At 27.6% G+C, this 20,801-nt stretch overlaps 1 protein-coding gene across 1 annotated transcript; it reads left to right on the forward strand.

Moving 5' to 3' along the window:
• The first annotated feature begins 396 nt into the window (after positions 1–396).
• On the forward strand, positions 397–7,793 carry LOC114130970 (histone acetyltransferase KAT2A-like). The gene is made up of 7 exons (XM_050204498.1): positions 397–534; positions 2,182–2,287; positions 3,382–3,548; positions 3,619–3,765; positions 5,479–5,612; positions 5,702–5,893; positions 5,955–7,793. The coding sequence occupies exons 1-7, from the start codon at positions 472–474 to the stop codon at positions 6,040–6,042; spliced, it is 897 nt and encodes a 298-aa protein (XP_050060455.1). The 5' UTR covers positions 397–471; the 3' UTR covers positions 6,043–7,793.
• Positions 7,794–20,801: the final 13,008 nt, after the last annotated feature.

Below are 20,801 nucleotides of genomic sequence, written 5' to 3' on the forward strand. Positions count from 1 at the left end.
TATACCGCCACGTCCAAAGTTTTCAAAGTAACGTTGCCGCACGTCATTCGCAGTATGATTCGTACCCACTGCGCGAGCGCGTCGGCTTTTTATTTATTTTTTTTTCAAAGGAGAGGCGGTGTTAGAGACGAAAGGAGACGAGAGTAGAGTGTAAGATAAAGTGAACGTGTGTGTGTGAGAGAGAGTGAGTGGGTTACCGTGCGTAATACGGTCGATGACAATAATGTTATAAACGCAGTAGACTCAGTAGAGCGAGCAGCGCGATTTAGTGAGGTCCGTCGTGCTTTCTGTCAATTCTCCATAATCATGGGTGGCGTATTAAGTAGCACACGTAGGCCTTCGATGACTGGGCGTGCAAGGCAAGACTGCCGTATACTAATATTACGGCACGGCGATCCCAAAGATTTAATTTTTCCGGAATGCTGGAAAGCAAACGATGTGCTGTACCAACGCATCGAATCAGAGAGGAAGATGCAGATGACAAATGATCCAGGAAGCATAATGATAACGATAGCTGTGTATTCCCCTTGTGAGGTACGTTTCCACATTTTATTGTACTAATAGGTATTATAATATGGGTGACCATTGAATTGGCTCCCAATATTAGGTTAGGTACCTAGTCAAGACTTGAATTGGCTCCCAAGACAGGCAATATTGAATTGGCTACCAATATAATTTTTAACAAGTGGTTCTAAAAATATTAAAGTAAGTACGCGACTTTAATTAAAATAAATTCAATTATACATTCAAATAATTTAAAATACAAATATTCTATCAAAATTGTTAACAAAAATAAAAATAAAAAATACGCCACTTAATTAAAATAAATTCAACTACCTATACATTAAATAATAAAAATGCATGCATAGAAAAATGCTAATAGTAATACGAATAGTCCGTCAAAATTGTTAACAAAAATAAAAGTAAAAATACGTGACTTAATTAAAATAAATTCAACTATACATTAAAATAATTTAAAATACAAAAATTCCATCAAAATTGTTAAGAATATTACAGTCGCGTACTTTTTCAACTTTTATATTTTTAACGTATAGACGTACCTATAGTTGAATTTATTTTCAAACAATTTTGGTAACCAATGGATTTATAAAATAAAGGTGTAGGGAGCCAACTCTGTGCATACATCTTGGGAGCCAATTAAATACTTAAAAATGACGATTACCTGAGTTAGGGAGCCAATTCAATAGCTCCGATAATATGAGACGTAATTAGCAATTACAGTTTGTTGGAGATAATTAGGAGCTCAATTTTTGTATATTAAACACAAAACACATAAAAATATAATAATAATTGATACTGATAGGAGCATGTACGAGATAGCTAAATATTTTTTTTCCGATTATAATATCTTTAATATTATAATATATTCTGCCTCTGTGGCTCCGTACAAACTTTAATGTAATATTATTCAATATTATAGTATAATATACGTGTATAGTTTACACAACGCACACAAGTCGGTACCTACAATTACAGACAATGTATGTTGTTCCCTCTAACAGAAAATAAATCCTTGAACCATTGCAACTAAAATTAAGGTCACCATGAAAGTTCAAGTACTAACCGGGACATTTACAAAAATAATTTCAACAATCTTTTTTAATCATTTAAAATTTTAAAATTTAAAACACAATACACTATATACACTTTCTTTTTGGCATTGTTGACTACACTCGTATATTGTAAAACTAGTCACTGGTAAATGGTTATACGTCATACGAAAATACAAAATATACAATAGGTAAACGAGAATACAGAATACTTCCAACACGTTCGAACTAATGCATGAAAATTACCGACGGTCCACAGGCGATTGTAGGTAATAAACCAAAATTATCATTTTCATAGAAGTGGAGTGTCCAATGTGAAATTATATTATTATAGGTTTTAGAATATAAATTTTAAAGTATAATTTACAATTTTTGGTACTTATTTTATTTACACTTAATAGTGAACTTTTAACCGGGACTTTTAGAAGGTCTAACGGGACGACCGGGACTGAAGTTATAAACTGGTGACATGTCCCGGCGTGCCGGGACGTATTGCAACCCTTACTAAAATGCAACGTTCTTACCAATTATCTATCACATCACACCCATTATTTAATTCACATTAAAACATTCTTATATTTTATTGTTTTATACTTTACTTTCATTTCAGAATTCAAGGTGTAAGTGTAAAGCGGGGAAATTTACGGAAGATGAACTTAATACTGTAGGATGGGCAGATAGTAAGTGCACCAGGTCTGGTTGTAATCATCCACTGTGTAAGTAACACCCCAACAAAAAAAAACTTTGACTTTAAAAACGTAAAAGTGTATTAACTATTAAGATTTAAAGTGTTATAACTTGTAAGTGGTAAGTACAATAATTGATAAATTGTTCTTAAAAGTATTAATTATTTTTATTTTACTAGAAGCATAATTTTGTTAATAAGATATTTTTTGACCAATTGGTATTTTTTTTTATTATGACCAAAAATCAGAAATTAATATTTTTTATATAATCTTATTTTTTACAATATTTTATTTGGTACCTTTTCCAGCTTGTTGTCTGTATTGTATTTATCTATAATTTTAAATATTGTAACATAATGTTAATCATATACAGTGCCAGTTTTAGAAAAGGTGCCCCTTTTAAATATGCTGCCCCAAGAAAAAAAAATGTAGTGAATATTAATATGATATTTTTTCCATTTCTTACAATATTTGCCTCTCTAGCCCTGGGCCTCACGGCCCTAGGTGTAAATACGGCCCAAATCATATAAAATATATAAGCAATAACTGTATAATAGCCAATAGATAATGAAGAATACCAACTTTTAGATTTGAAAAAGTCAATTGTTACTTATGTATAAAATATATTACTGCATAAAATTAAATTAATTTTATAAATAACAAAATAATGTTTTGGTAAACTATAAGAATAGTTGTTTTAGATTTATGTTAAACAATTATTTTGATCTAATAGTTAAATCTTAAAATGTTTATTATTATAGTTTTATTTATTTCTAATTTAATAAATTAAGTAAATACTTACTATTCAAAATGAATTAAAAATTATATTAATATCACTTAAAAAAACCTATTATACTTTTATTATTACTCGTTAATCATAAGTCATAATATATTAATAATAATTAAACTCAAAATTAGTCATTTTATGAGTGGATATTTATAAATTATAATCAGTTTCAGTTATTTAACCAAAATACAAAACTAAAAATCAATTATACATAAAATATGTGATTAACATATCAGGTATATCAATTATAACTATATGTGCTGTATATAATATATATATATATTAAATATTTACTTTTTATTTTTACATATTTATTTATGATTTATAATTTGTTTAGCTAATCATATCCGACGTATAAAATACGTATCAAATACTGAATATATGGCAGTAATAAAACTAGTATATGATATCAATAATATAAAAGCAGCATTAGAAATTTCATATGCAAATCCCAAATTGCAGAGAAATATTTTGATTGGATCACTTTATGAATCAGTTTATAAAGTAAATTGTTCTTTGTAAATACACTTTAACTTAATAAACTAATAACTAATTTTGATAATTTATGTTTTAGGTTTTATGCAAAACTGTCCGCTATGATCCATTTAAAGCACCTAATATTGATACAATTTATGGGAGTCCACCTTTTGAACAGATCAACATACAACAAATTTTAATAAACTTTTCTAGGCTCTATTTTTTTGGTGATAAAGAGGTCTTGGTAAGTTGGGTAATAAATATAAAATAAATTAAATTACTGTTAAATTAACTTAAAGCTAGTAAAAACAATATTGCAAACCCTTATACTAGAATTTATGAATTCATAATACTTACAAATAAAGCAAATTACTTTAGAATATTGAAAAGATAATAATATTAATATTATTTATTATCATTAATAAATTGCCTATACAATTATACATCATTTGAAAAAAATTTCTACATTATCTACTATAAACTTTAATTTAATTTATTTTAATATTTTACCTATATGTATTTATGTATGGAGTTTGGATTTGTATGTTTTTGCATATTTTTCTCCTTCTCATTTTTTTATAACTTTTTCAATTATTATGAGAAACATATTAATTGGAATTCAACACTAAATTTTAATATTTCATATTTTTGCATTTTTGTCATCTGTAAGGTATATTCATTGCATATTCCACTAATAATTTCTCCAAAAACAATGACATTGCAACAATCTATTGCATAAAATTAATAATTTATTATTAGGCAAAAAGATTCAATTAGATGAAATCTATCAAGATCCAGTGATTTTTAGCTGTTTAAAATATGCTCTAATAACTTTTGAATACTATTTTTTGTAAATGAGAATATACTATACAGCGGATTAAACCGATTGAATCTGCTCACATCCTCCCCACTTATACTACCCAACAGTTTCAGCCGTTATTTTATACATTACTAATTTTGTGGTAGGGCCACCACTGATAACAAACGCAAAACAGTGCTTTCTCATTTGAAAAATAGTATGCTTGTTAAACGATCATTTTCAATATACAAGTAATAATAACAGATGGACGGTAAAATTTTATCAAAGAAAAACTTGAATATACTTTAATAGTTTATATAATAATAATAATAATAAGGAATAAAAACACATTTTGAGAACATTTATTTTATTTTATTTTTATAATTTTATACTCGATATAGGTACCTAATTTTAATTATTAAATGTGGTTTTGTTTTTCATATTACTTGCATATGTAAATAGTATTTTCTGCTTATTACATGGCATATTTTGATACTTATCAATGTTTACAATTCCATAATCTATATTAGAACAACTCAACAACATTAATATTATTAAAAAAAATTACAGCAACATAAGAAAAAAAAAGAATAGTTATAGTAGTTATACCATTATTTTTGTACATTTCCTAAAACTGTCTAATCATGGTTGTAATAGTATTATTAAATTCATAAGATACGTTTCAGAAAGGAAAACAACAATCAAATTAAACATAATCAAAGAAGATATAAATTTCCTTAAAAAGTTTGATACCTACGTCAAGTGTCATAACTTACAATCAAATGAAGTCCAAGTGAATTTTTATTTATAGTGAAATAGCTTCTTGATTAAATTTGTATTTTATTCAAAAATAACTTAGAAAATTTAAAAAAAATTGTCATATAAGTTGATAATAATCAAATTCTTTAAATTGTCAAAAAAAAGTTATTGTAAAATGATTAGCTTCATTGCTTCACTCAGAAAATAAAAAAGTCACTCATTTTAGAATTTACAGCGTATGCAGTATTACAGTTATTTAATGTTAGGACTATTCAAAGCTTTTATTACTAATCATAATATTTACAACAGCACAATTCCTATTAACAAAATGAATATTTTAAAATTATTTAGAAATTAATTAAAAATTAGTCAATAATATAACATTATTATGTATTTCAGACTTTCAAGCAAGCACTTAAGGTCACCGAATTTTTACTTCGTTCCTTTGATACATGGATGTGGACTGTTCCAGACAAAAAATCATATTTTTATTCTGAACTATTCTCAAAACCTTATAGCTACTATTATTGTAGGTAGGTATTTACTATACAATAAATTGCATGTATATAGTATAATATCAAATGCATAGATGAATAACAGGTATAAATTGTTTTGTTTATAGATATATGGTATATTGTGAAATTCCCAGATTAAACCATTCAATTTCCCCACGATACAAAGCAACTATGATTTTTGGTCGTGAAGTTTTGAGATATACTCTGGAATCATTCTATAAAGAACTCCAAGTTAAATATAACGATGATTCAAATAAAATATGCAAGAGACATAGAAATTTACATAACTATATGCCCATGTAATTTAGTTTGAACATAAATAGTTGAATTATGATGTTTAATATAGTTTTATTATCTCAGATATATGACCTTTCTGAAGACAGCATATGAAAACCCTTATTCACCAATTTGGAACCAACCGGGATTGTTGTTTGGTCGATGTAATTAGAGTATCTGAGTTATCTGAATAGCCCTAAGTAAGAACTAAAAGGTTTAATATTGTTTTGTGTTGCTTGTTATAATTTATGTTTATAATAATTTTGAATCAATAGGCTAAAGTGAATAAATTAAAAATAAAACCTTAAAATGAAAAAAAAGTAATGATAAACAACAAAATAAATGTGCAGCTATATACTCACCATTTAGGTATTTTCTTTTTTTATTTTGAAATCATTATGTCGCATATCACATATATTGAAATATTGAATGTAATATTAACATAATATTTGCAACTCATTTAAAATACCCAAATAATACAATTAAATTTCATGAATCTATTCTAATATTACTGGTAAACTAATTAATGAAAACAATTTTTAATAATTAAATCATTTAAATGTATTTAAATGTTGACTGATTTCATTAAAATAATCTCTGTTTGTACCTACCTCATATTATGTTCAATTATTTTTATTTTAACTAATTAAATATTTTATCTACAATATACGGATTAATTATTTATCAAGATTAAAAAGCTTAATTATTAATATTTAAACAATTACTTTTAATTAGTAATAAATACTTCAAGGTACAAAAACATTGACTTTGTTATAACCATAATTATAAATAAGTATGGAAATTTTAAAATGATAAAAATGTTTTGTTTTAATCGTATTAGTCGCATCTTGATTCAAAATAACATTTTTAAAATTAACCTAACTCAGTAGTACAATGTATTACTAAATGTTATATATATATACATGTTCAAAAAATTATAACCTACCAATTATTAATTTATTAAATTAATAGATGTATTTAAATCTAATTTTCTTGTGATTTTTTGTTAAATCAAAAATAAAATAATACTTTTAATACTTAACAAATAATGGAAAAAAAAAATAGTGAATTATTAGATGCCTACTTAAAAATTATCTTATTTAATACTATCAGAAAATATGTAATTAATTCTATTTTATATTAGTATTTAAGTTGATTTATAATATGTTAATTTATCAATCAGTAGCATATTTACAATGGCATATGCCATATGATCTAGCTAGATAAACCTGCTTTTAAATAAGAATATTATCTCATTGTATTATGATATGTTCTGATCCCTGTAAAAAATTGTTAGTACACTAGTGCTGTAAAAATTATGTTGCTTGTTATACATGAAATGTTATTCATTATTGTCTAAATGTTTGAGTGTTTAATTACTGTAACTGATGATTGTCATTGTGATGCTGATTTAGTGGACTTGAGCAGGATAAATATTAAGTTAAAATTATCTCTTTTGAAATTTAAGTACGATCTTATGTGAAAAATAAACAATTTATATGATTCAATTTCAAGATTTAATTTAATACGCTCCAGTTCTCTTAATTCTATATCAGCTAACAAAGCAACATTGAATGTTGGGTTTTATTGTATACCTAAATTAAAATAAGTTTATTTTAGTATTTTAACGGTAGCCAATTAACTTTAAGAGGAATGACAGCATTTTTATGACATTACTTATTAAAAATCACTATTACATTATATAGTTTTCTTCAAAGGATTTTACTAACATTTTGATTTATTATATGACACTGAAAAAAAATCTACATGTTCAATAGAATTTTAAAGAACATTCGTGATTTTTCCCCTTTTTATACATTGCTAATTTTACTCAGTAAATGTTGATACATTATGTTATTTATACCTTTAAATAAAATCCAAATGTTTTAATATTTAATTTAAAACTGTGTATTAAACCTAAAAACGATAAATTGTGAAATCTATCCGATTTATAAATACCCACTGTCATTCCTCAAAACTTTTAAAATAAAGCTTTATTTTATCATGTCCATAGATAATAAAATCAATTTCTATTATATTTAAAATTTTGTTAATTATTGTTACTTAACAGATTATAATATAACTGTATAAAAATATTTCAAAAGATATTACTGCTACAATTTGTATACCTTCTTTATACAATATGTAAATATGTTACATCCATTCAGTATGTTGGTCTGTTATTCTGTGTCTATACTTAATGATACTAAATATTAACGTTTATATTACAATTCAAATAAAAATTATTAAATTCTATTTAACTATTTTTTGTGTACATTATAATTTATTTAATTTTTGATCATTTATTATTCTAAACTCTAAAAGATTAATAAATAGATTTACTGTTTATAATATGGGCAAAAGAATTTAATAGGGTTAAAAACTCTAACATTTTATAAAAATATATTATCAAATTTTGCACAGTAAATACTATTAATTATTAGTATTTTTTACAAAAATATATATTGTAAAATGGATGTGACATATTATACAATTTTAAACGTATTAACCTATTTATTACCAATTCATCGTTTATACAAAATATTACGAATAGTAGCATTAATATACATTTTTAATTATTTATATTAAATATAAATTTATTGAAGTCAAAATACCTAACTCAACATTATATATTATATACAAATGAAATATAATAACCAAAAACATTTGTTTTATCAAAGTTGATAGTTTAAATTTATAAAAAAATAATCTAATATTGTCCAATTCATATTTTATATTTTATATTTATATGTTTTTAAATGCACCTATCTGTAATTATTTAATGATTTATTAATTATTATCATCATATTATATTTATAATTCTAAAATATATTATATAACATATATATTATAAGTATAATGTTTATTGTGTAATTAATTACAAATCTGTTTGATTAACATATGAATCTAAATAACTAATTTTTATTTTGTATTATTTGTGTTTATTATTTTTTATGTCATTTTTTGACATTTTTAGATCATTTCCTCACATTTTTAGTCATTTTTACTGATTTCACTCTAGTTCACTTCTTGTCGTTTCTTGTCGACCATTATGCCGATAACTTAAAACTTGGAAATGACCAAAAATAAATATTTGTAATTTTTTTATTTCCCTATTTTAAGGCTAATAAATATGTTATATGTAATAACCCAAAACATTTGTTTTATCCAAGTTGTTTACTTAAATTAAAAAAAAAATAACCTAATATTGACCTATTTACCTTTTATATGTTTTTAAATGTACGTCTTTCTTTCTTTCTTTCTTTCCCGGGCTTTTACAGGCCCTTAAGGCCCATCGCCGCAACAACATATTGTTAAATGTACGTATCCGTAATTATTCAATGATTTATTAATTTTCATTACCTATATTATATTTATAATTTTAAAATATATTATATGTCATAAGTATAATGTTTATCGTGTAATTAATTACAATACTGCCTACTCGTACTTGTTGTTGTGGTTACATTACGAGCCATATAATTTATTGCTCATAATTATATTTTATTATAATTTATAACTCATGTTCTCTCGTAGAACATAATATAGTAGAAAGCTATAACGGTACATATTTTGTGAGTGAATTATACATTCTTCGATGCTTTTCTACGGAAGACTATCAAAACATAACAGTTTCGTATTTTGATAACATGCCTACTGAAGTATCAATTATATTCAGAAGCAATAGTTAGTTTAATTCTTTATGCAGCGAGAGCGTGTGCCATTCTTCGCATTATCATGCCACTCCCACCATAATATAACCGGTCTCTATGGCAGAATGTCGAATGAGGATGCGTAAAAACTAAAAGAACCAATTAGCGTTGGGAAGTGTCGCATTATATCGTTGGACAGGTTAGATATTCCATAGCTCACTGCATATCAGCAGATTTAAAAATGAACAAAGGAATAGCTCTTAATATAAAGAATAAATATGGAGACACCAATACATTTTTATTTCATTTAAACCCGCAAATTGATGATACTATACCAACATAATAAATAAATTATAACGAGTGCATGTATCACTTAATTACTATACAAAAATTTTATCAATAACTTGATCTAATAAACATAAAAAAGCATTGGCTAATTTAAAAAAAATGCATGATAAAAAATAATAATTTCAATTTATCACTCCCTAACTAGTCTCAGGCCTTGACAAATGCAATTGGACTATAGTAAAACAACTTAGGTATTTATTCGGAATTTCAAGATACTGACATAGAAATAATAATTTGTCACTTGGATGATAACAATTTATCAAATAATTGGAAAACCATTAAACATGAAAACTTAAAAAATATTGTCAAAAATCTTAACAAAAAAGAACTACCTAATTGATAATGAAGAAAATAAAGAAGCTTACACTATATATAAATATGTAATAGTTATAAACCTGGTGAAAATGTAACAAGAGACAATAACTGCGGCATACATGCGATGTGCAATGCATTTAATATTTGGGAAAATCATATACCATAGTCCCCCATATTTTGGAAATACTGGTATTAAATAAACTCCCAAATTACTGGTGGGCTGACGATGAGTTAGCCTCAATTGCTTATTATTTTGGCTTTGATACATACATTTTCGATGATACTAACAAAAGTGGAATACCTAAACTGTTATTAAAAACTATAATAGACCAACGGTAAAATTATACAAAATGAATAAAAACACTCATTGGCTACCAGGCATGAAACTATAAAACCTTCTATAAAAATACCAAAGAAATATTTAATAATAAAATTACACCCAAAGAACAAATCAATAAAATTGATAATAAAATAGATAATAACGCAATTAATAATATAAATAATGATATTACTCCATAAATAATCCGATTCAAAGAAGACATATTAATAAATTTATCAAATGATTCGAATTTATTAGACCATCAACCTATTAATACAATCTATTATAATAAAAATCCCATTAGTAAAACATTCACAAAATGCCAATTAAAAACAAACTTTATCCCTTCATTAGTAATAAAGATCAAGACAACAATAAAATTCACGACATTCATGATAATAGTATATATATAATGAAAAAACAGATAAGAAAAATTAAAAATGAAATACTTAAAGATAATGAAGAAACAATAATAAATTTATCGCCTGATCTAAACCAAGTATAACATAAACAAGTCATTGAATTAATAAAAAACTATATGCACCTATTTACATCAGACATTTTCAAAGTTAAGCCAGCCAATAAAGAGCCATGTCAATTAAAATGAATGATCCAAAATTCAATGCATCTCATCGTGTATCCCCCAACAAAGAGACGAGTTAAAAATACAATTAGATAAATTATTAGAAGCAGAAATTATTCACCCAATAATTTCGTTAATTTGCAACTCAACGATAGGGTAGAAATAGATCAATATCCCATATATAGGACTACAGATTTACTCAGGGCATTAAAATGCTAACAATACTTTACAACTCTTGATTGAAATAAGTAATATTTTTCCCAATTATCAACACAATTAACCAATCAATATATAAATTATCATTCATTTTTATCCATGAATAATAATTTAAAAATAATTGATAATCATGTATATATATTAACCAAAATTAAATTATTTTTAGATTCTACAAAATTATATAGAAAAACAATAAATGTTACGAATCAATGTTCAAAAATAATTAAAAAAAAAAAAAATGTAAGCTTATAAAAATAAATAAATGTAAACTTCAAAGAACCAATGGATTATTCTAATCATAATTGCTGAATATAATTTAATATTGTATAACAGAATAACCATATTGTGCAAATCACGCTATATTATTATTATTATTAGCGAATCAGATATTGTTAAAAGTGGCGTGACTTCAAGTCAAAAGATTATCAGTATATACGATCGTTCATTTGTATACTGAGGTTACTACATTATAATAATACTTATATGTACGTCATGGCCCATGGGTTAGTAAACTATTATTTTTACTAAAGAGTGTAGTCATTTTTGTTCAGATTGATCTACATAATCCTTATATTTAATAGGTTATGGACCCAAACACTTTATCTGAATAAACTTGGATTACTAAGGGATCACTCACTTACAAATAATACTTTTTGTTTTTCTTCAAAGTTGTGTATAAACAGGAAAAGTCTCGATGGACGATTCAGTGAAAATAACGAAATTATCAAGTGAGAATAATTGACTGTTGTGGAAATTTCAAATGAAGGTAATTCTCAACTCATTTGACTTAACGCCAATAATTACGGGAGAATGGAAAAAAGCCTGGTGTACTCGAATAACAAAGTCAGAAAAAGAAACTGAAGACATCAAAAGTCTACTATTGACTGGAATAGAGCTGATGGTAAGTGTAAAAAATTAATAGTCACTTCTGTGGATAATATTCCATTATAGAATTTGATTAGGTAGGTAACTGTAAAAATACGTTTGATATGTGAGACAAACTTCTCACTATTTATGAACAAAAGACTAATGCAAGTATACATTTGTTTCAACAGAAAATTTTCAGGTATACAATGGAGTCGACGTTATGTCAACTCATATTTCCAAACTAGGAAATTTGGCAATGAAACTAAAGCAATTTGGGGAACCAGTCACGGTTAATATAATTATAACGAAAATATTAATGACTTTAACTGATGTATATAATCATTTTGATAGTGCTTGTGACTCAATTTTAGCAGCGGATAACACAATAAATAATTTAACGAGTAGATTATTAACTGAAGAATCAAGGTTGAAATAAATAAGTTTGACAGTTGTGGAAAATCAAAAATAAATAGCGTTAACGGCAAATAATTCAAAGAAAAATCAGAAATCTGAAAGTAAAGGTAAAACTAACAAAAAAACAATGTAATTGTTATTTTTGTAATTTACAAGGACATTGGAAATATCAATGTAGAAAATATTTGCAAAATAAAGAAATTAAGAAGACAAACGAAGAAACATGTATAACTAATGATGGCAATGCCTTTATCACTGGAACGGTAAATATAAACAATATTGTGGAAAGCTGGTTATTTTGATTCAGGAGCATCTGATCATATGCGCGGAAAAATAAATTGGATTATAACTACATATTATTTAACGAACTGATTAAAGTAAGAATAGGTGACGGTTCAATTTTGTTAACAGAAAAAAAGGGTATTATAAAAATATTATCATTTGCAAACAATAAGTGGAATGATAATAATTATTTATTAGACATATGTTATATGTACCAGAATTAAAATACAATTTATTCTCATATTGCACAGCGTTAGATAGGTTTAATACTTTTGTCAGATAAAAATAAATGTGAATTTTCAAGAGACGGACGTAGCTATATGCAGACCTTCATTATTTTGTACATCAACTAATTTCTTTAAGTATGACCACTAGTTGCGTTTTGCACATCGAACTAGCAACACGTATGTTTCGCTTTCACAGTTCGCAAAATAGTGCTGACTAAGTTATTACATATTTATTGTTAATGTTTACAATGCAAACCACTTTCTGTCGGACGGATGGTAAGTTTTTTTAAAACAAATATATTTTAAGTGGGTCACACTCAAACTGACCGAATTACACAATGCATGAAAATATGGACCTAGATTCAAATCTGCCGCAAAATATAATAGTTGATGCTAATATTTGGACACAAATACAAAATGACAACATGACCTTGAAACATATGGTGATAGATTGCGATTAAACAATGAGAAATTACAACTTCAGATTTCTGAAATAAACGTTGGGAGCTCCAAAGAAATTTCGAGTTCGTCAAAAAAACCAATCAAAGTAACGAAAGAAGTAGCGAAAACTTCTGTAAAAATCCATAAACCACCTTCAATAACAGTATGTGGTGTAAATGATTTCAAACAATCAATGATTAATTTAAAACTTGAAGAAACTGAAGGACACGAGCAACAAATGAAAACTTTGGCTAATGGTGAAATTAAGATACTAACAGGTGACGAACACCAGTTTCGACGAACTATAAAAGTATTAGAAGAGCAAAAAGTTGAGTATCACAGATACCAACTTAAACAGAAAAAAAGTTTAGGGTGGTAATTCGTGGATTACACCCTGAAACTGACCCATGTGACATTAAAAGCGAATTATCCGAGCTAGGACATTTTGTACATAATGTTACAAACATTCAAATTAAAAAAAAAGTCGAACCTAACAACAAGTTTAGTGATCGAACTATTGTAAGGCTTCCATTATTCTTCGTGGATTTGGAGCCACAAGCAAACAACAAAGACATTTATGATATTAAAAATGTGTGCTATCATATAATAAAAGTGGAACCTCCAAGGAAAAATAAAGAAGTTCCACAATGCAAAAATTTCCAAACATTTGGTCACACTCAAAACTACTGTTTCAAAACACCAAAGTGTGTAAAATGTAGTGAAAGACACTCTTCACTAAATTGCCCTAAGTCTAAGAATTCAAAGGCGAAATGCGCAAACTGTGGTAAAGGACATACTGCTAATTGGAAAGGATGCATTACTTATAAAAATGCAATAGAAAAAGCTCAACCTAAAAAAACTACAGCAGTACAAAGAATACAACAAAAGACTACTAAACCAGTCACTCAAGAAGTTTCATTTGCACAGATGGCTAGTTCTTCAAATGAAAATCAAAAGGGTCTACTGACTCAAATCCATACACAACAAAAAAAAAATGTACCGTCGCTATCTGACGTTATGACAGCATTAACAAAATTAAATGAGAGATTGGACAGGCTTGAAAATAGCCAGCCGAAAACCAAAGCGCAAAAGAAAAATAAATGAGTAGAACGCTTCGAATCATAACATGGAACGCTAACGGGCTTGTTCAACGAAAACAAGAACTCGAACATCTTATGAATGACGAAAAAATTGACATAGCTTTAATTTCAGAAACTCACTTCACAAGGTGGACCACTCTAAAATTACGTGGCTATCGAATATACACAACAAAACATCCAAGCAATCGTGCTCATAGAGGAACTGCAGTAATAATAAAAGAAACAATTAAACATTATGAACTTGATAAACATCCTCTAGAACATTTACAGGCAACTAGTGTCCATATTAATGACGGCAACAACGATCTAACTATCTCTGCTATTTATTGTTCACCAAGACATAAAGTAGATGACAAAAAGTTTATTGAATTCTTCCAGACACTCGGTAGCAGATTCATTGCTGGAGGAGATTATAATGCAAAACACACCTTTTGGGGATCGAGATTGATTACCACCAAAGGGCGGGAATTGTTCAAAGCAGCGAATACAATTAAAGCACAATTAATTTCAACTAGAAAATCAACATACTGGCCAACTGACCCAATAAATTACCTGATCTTATTGACTTTTACATAATGAAAGGAATTTCATCAAATTATACGGAAGTTGAAGGACTATTAGAACTTACATCAGATCACATTCCTGTGCTTCTCTCACTGAGCTCTGATGTGATAGTGAAACAAAAAAAAATGTCTATAACAAACAAAAAAACAAATTGAAACCTATTCAGAAATACCCTTAAAGAAAAAATAATACTTTTAACTCGATTAAGAACAATAGCAGATATAAAAATATAACCGATAACATTGTTAGTGCGGCGGAAATAGCAACTCCGGTAGCTATCAATGGTAATTACAAGTTAACTTCCTCAATAGAAATAAGAAAACTAGTCCAACATAAACGTCAAGCGAGACAAACATGGCCTAGTACACGAAACCCAACGGATAAAACGGAATGGAACCGAGTTAGCAAAATTCTTCATGACAAAATCAAAGAAATTAAAAATGAAACGTTCAAAACATACTTGAGTGGTCTCACTGCGACGAATAATACCGATTATTCGTTATGGAAAGCCTCAAGACTCATGAAAAGGTCCCGTATACAGATACCCCCCCTCCGTAAGGAGACGGCATCTGGGCACGCAGCGAACAAGAAAAAGCCGAAATATACGCTCGGCATCTCGGCATCGACATGTATTTATGCCAAACACTATTGACTCTGAGCTCGACATTTTTCAATGCCAACCACTTTGCAGCACGTGAAAAAATTAAATATTTCTCACCGTTGGAAATTGCTATAGAAATAGATAACAACTTAAACCCAAAAAAATCACCAGGCTATGATGCAATTAGTCCAAAAATACTGAAAGAACTTCCAAAGAAGGCTATCATTCATCTTACACACATATACAACGCTATTTTGCGTACGGAATACATTCCAGAAGAATGGAAACGGGTAGAAGTTATCATGTTGCTCAAACCAGGAAAACCACCTGAAAATGTCACATCATACCACAGAGTAATAAGAATATAGAGATGGCAATGTGAAATTATCATGAGGCTCAAGCGGACACGATGCAGTGTGACCATTACAGATAAAAATAATTATGAAATCATTAATATCATTAATATCTTACAAAGTTACTACTAGTAGTTATCTTAATATCTTATGTACTATTATAAATTTATATAGTATTTACCTATGAAATGTAATATGCTCCTCTTTAGTTTTTTTATTTCTGCTTCTACCACAAATAGCGCAGCTCGGCATTTTAATAGTAATAATGTACTATTATAGTCTATAGTGTATGCGTAAATAATATAGTATAATAAGTACCTACTTATAATTATTTACTATGCGCCTTACGGGTAATATATTATAATTTATAATAGGTAATAGGTAGTATTATAATATAATAAATATTATTGAATATTTACTTATTTGCACGAACTAAGATATACTTAGTTATACCTAGTATATCTTAGTTCGTGCTTATTTGCTATCACTTAGACTATTTTTGTCTAAAATAATAAATAGGTAGAACGCAGCGCTATCTAGCTTTATATGTATTTGGTAATAGACACACATGGCAGTATATTGTACATATGTGCTAATATACAATTGCCATCTCTATATTCTTATTACTCTGTGCATCATACCGAACAATATCACTCCTTACAAGTTTATCTAAATTTTTAGAGAAACTTCTGCTTAAACGCCTAAAACCAATTATGGAGGGAAAAAATCTTATACTAGAACATCAGTTTGGATTTTGCAACAAACATTCAACAATCGATCAAGTACATCGAGTTACTAATGTAATTAGTAAAGCTCTCGAAGAAAAAAAATACTGCTGTGGAGTATTCCTTGACGTGGCCCAAGCTTTTGACAAAATCTGACACAAAGGATTCCTCATCAAACTGCGTGATCAGCTGCCACATACAGTGGTATGCACTTCTTGAATCATACTTGACCGATCGTCAATTTCGAGTCATACACGAAGAAGCGATAACCGAATGGAAAGATATATCAGCTGGAGTACCACAAGATAGTGTTTTAGGATCTATCCTGTACTTACTCTATCCGGCTGATATACCAAACGATGATAACATAACATTAGCTATGTTTGCCGATGATACGGAAATTTTGTCAACATGTAATAGTCAGCTCACTGAAACTGATGTCTTACAGAGGTCAATTGACAATATCTTAGCCTGGACAAGATGTTGGAAAATTAAGATCAATGGCGATATATCGGTACACGTTAACTATACGTTACGCAAAACCGAAAATATCCAAATAGTACTGAATCAATCACCAATCCCACAAAAAGATTCAGCAAAATATCTTGGAATGCACCTTGATTCTCGTCTAAACTGGAAACACCACGGCCGTCAGAAAAAATTTCAGATTAAAGAAAAAATGCAAAAACTTTATTGGTTAGTTGGACCTCACTCCGATTTAACCATCGAAAACAAATGTCTACTGTATATAGCAATTATTATAAAACCGATCTGGATACATGGCATTCAATTGTGGGATTGTACCAGTAAGTCTAACATCGATGTAATACAACGCTGTCAAAACATTGCCTTTCGGACCATCACTGTAGCATACCGGTTCGAAAGAAACAACGCAATTCACCGTGATATGATGGTGCCTACAATATCAGACGAAATCCAAAGGTTTGGTTGCAAACACGAGACGAGTCTAGATCACCATGTCAATCCATTGGCCATTCAACTACTCGTATTAGATAACTCCAAGGATATCAGACGTCTTAAGCGACTGAAACCATACGATTTAGTTTAATATTTTAGTTTAAAGCAGGAGGCACTTCATTGGAAGTGACTCTATCAACATGTAATATATATATAATTTATATCTAATATGTAAAATATGTATAATTGTCAAACATATTTATAAAGACCTTTGGGTCGTTTAAATAATAAAGCCCTAGGGCATTAAAAAAAAAAAAAAGTATGACCACTCTATAGCATTTTTATTATCATCGTACATTGTAGGTCTACTTGCAATGGTATTCCGGATGAGCTTTATCATATGAAGAGGATCAGGTAAAATATAAATCGGACGATTTGATATAAAATGAGGAAACCAAATTTCAAATTTTCAACAGATATATTGGTACCTAAGAAATTTGCTATACCTACTAACATTTGATGCAGCGCCATTAAATGTGAGAGATATATTTTCTACACTAATATTACGAATAAATTCTAGACAACGTTTTACTATATAAGCTTTTTTACGACCACTTAAACCATTAATGAAGAAAGAAATATGAAATGGGCATTTTCCAACGTTCATTCCCACAGTTAACCATAATAACTAAAGCTTCTTTAGCTTCTGGTATGCAATCATTAGAGATATCAACCTCGAAATCAATATATTCAGAAAATTTATGACCAGTCCACTCAATTTTTTCCCTAATAGACATTTCATCTAACATCAATTAGCACTCAACACGTCTACCAATTAGTTCGGCCTCTTTCACTTAGTTTTGAAGAGCAACTAAAGCTTTTTTACTAAATCCAGGAGAACAATCAACACTTTCGTACCATTTCTGAATAGTCCGTGGATGAGAAAGTGCATTATTAAACGACTTTAACACAACTATATGCATTAGCAGAATAGAAATGTCATGTTAAAGAAAAGCTTCTCAGTTTTGGTGGATAATGGTTTTTTTATTTTTCCAAATAAAACTCGCTGAAATAATTGATGTGCAGACTCTGGCATAGACGCCTGTAAAAATATGGAATAATCATTAAATATGAAAAAAAAATTTGCCAGCATCTTCGAGCTAATATGAACGTAAAGATTACTGACAAAAATCCAAAAATGTGAAAAAATGATAATATGCAATTGCATAGAAATCCGAGTTCTATTACATATATATTACATAAAATATTTAAAACAAAATCACTAAATTGTAACTAACTAAATTAAATAAGACCCAATGATTTTAAAGAATTAATTAGTTTGGTTATATTTATAACTAAAGGATATAATCTATTGTTCAGTATACAGTGGGGGTTATGATCTATATTCTATAATATTATGGAATAAACTAATAAAATATAATATATAATATACAATATTGTACATACACATGGGCGCCGCGAGGGGGTGCAAGGGGATGCACTTGCATCCCCCTGGCTTTTCAAAAAAATAAAAAATTGAATGGTATTATATAATATAATATTTATAAAATCAAATAATAATAATATAAATCATTATTATTATATCATATATTAATAATAACTAATATTATATGATGTATATTAGAATTAGAAATCACAGTATACTATGCAATAATGCACCCCCCAGATACAATTCCTGGCGGCGCCTATATACATACATATTAAAGGTAGGTAGCTTAATTAAAAAAATAATATCAATTTTTATATGGTCAAAAGGGGTATACACATTGCTAAAATAATTTAGTACTCTGGTACCTACTTTATTAAGAATTTTTATACAGATGTTTTTTTGAATAGTCATTTTGGTTTATACTTTGATTGTAGTAATACAATTATAATAATAAAATATAAAATAAAATTATTTAACTCTTATTCTTTAATTTAAAATAATTATTCATTTTAAATTAATATGAAACAAATATATTATAATATATTATAATAATTTTTTTCAAAAGTAAACATTATATTTGGTTGTTACACTATTGTCACTAATATGATATTAGTAATATCTATATTATATTAATTAGTTTGGTTATAAGTTATACCTACTAGCCACTATGATACACTTTGTTAAGTATACTATACTATTAGTATACCTACTTAACTTAACTTATTTAATTCTAAACTATTTGTTAAGATCTATATTATTTATATTAATAAAAGTAAATACAATAAACACACATTTTAAAAAAAAAAGCGGGCAAGTGGGTACCGTTCTGCTGTATATTAGAGGGTGGAGTGGACCTCGGACTAGGGTAGGTTAAATTTGAATACAATGATGGGTATCATTGTATACGAAAAACGATTCTGAACGAAGATGATTTGTCATGCTAGGATATAATTTCCAGTTGTTGGTGAAAAAGGTGATTTATGTTTAATGGCCTGAATACACCAAAATTTAAGTTCTTTTATAATTATTGTAAGCTAAACTTATGAAAAATGTTGTATTCAATTTTCAACTCTTAGCTACTTATACAACATTTTTTATGAATTATACCTACAACATATTCAAATATTCATGATTTTGACAAATTTTTGTCAAAATTTGAACTTCAAATGTTAATAAAAAAAAATTGTGTCTATGTATTCTTATAATTTTTTAATAACTATAAGAATAACATATGAGGAACTTTGTATAAAATTTTCAAGTATTTTGATTGGGCCAAAACAATTTTATCGACACTTCAAAAAAAAATTCTTAGGAAAATTGAAAATTTCATTTGTCTATAAATAACTCAAAAAAGTCATAATATTTTGAAAATCAAATCACGTAAAGAAAATGACAATCTAAATAACTGGTAAATTTTTTAAGTATTTACGACTTATACTATTTGAATAACAACAAATATCAAAAATCGTTTGAGGCTAAACCGTTATTTAACGCGGTTTTGTAAAAATTTAAATTTCAAACACTCTTAAAAATTTTTTGTCTGAATCCGGTAGAG

This window comes from Aphis gossypii, chromosome 3 (assembly GCF_020184175.1).
Source record: "Aphis gossypii isolate Hap1 chromosome 3, ASM2018417v2, whole genome shotgun sequence".
In the NCBI taxonomy this organism is placed as follows: Eukaryota; Metazoa; Arthropoda; class Insecta; order Hemiptera; family Aphididae; genus Aphis; species Aphis gossypii.

Excerpts from the sequence above, each read along its gene's own strand:
- LOC114130970 (XM_050204498.1), top strand. The coding sequence starts at position 472 with ATGCAGATGACAAATGATCCAGGAAGCATAATGATAACGATAGCTGTG. Across the intron at positions 2,288-3,381 it reads TGGTTGTAATCATCCACTGT|CTAATCATATCCGACGTATA; the intron begins GTAAGTAACACC and ends TAATTTGTTTAG. Across the intron at positions 5,613-5,701 it reads TATAGCTACTATTATTGTAG|ATATATGGTATATTGTGAAA; the intron begins GTAGGTATTTAC and ends TTTTGTTTATAG.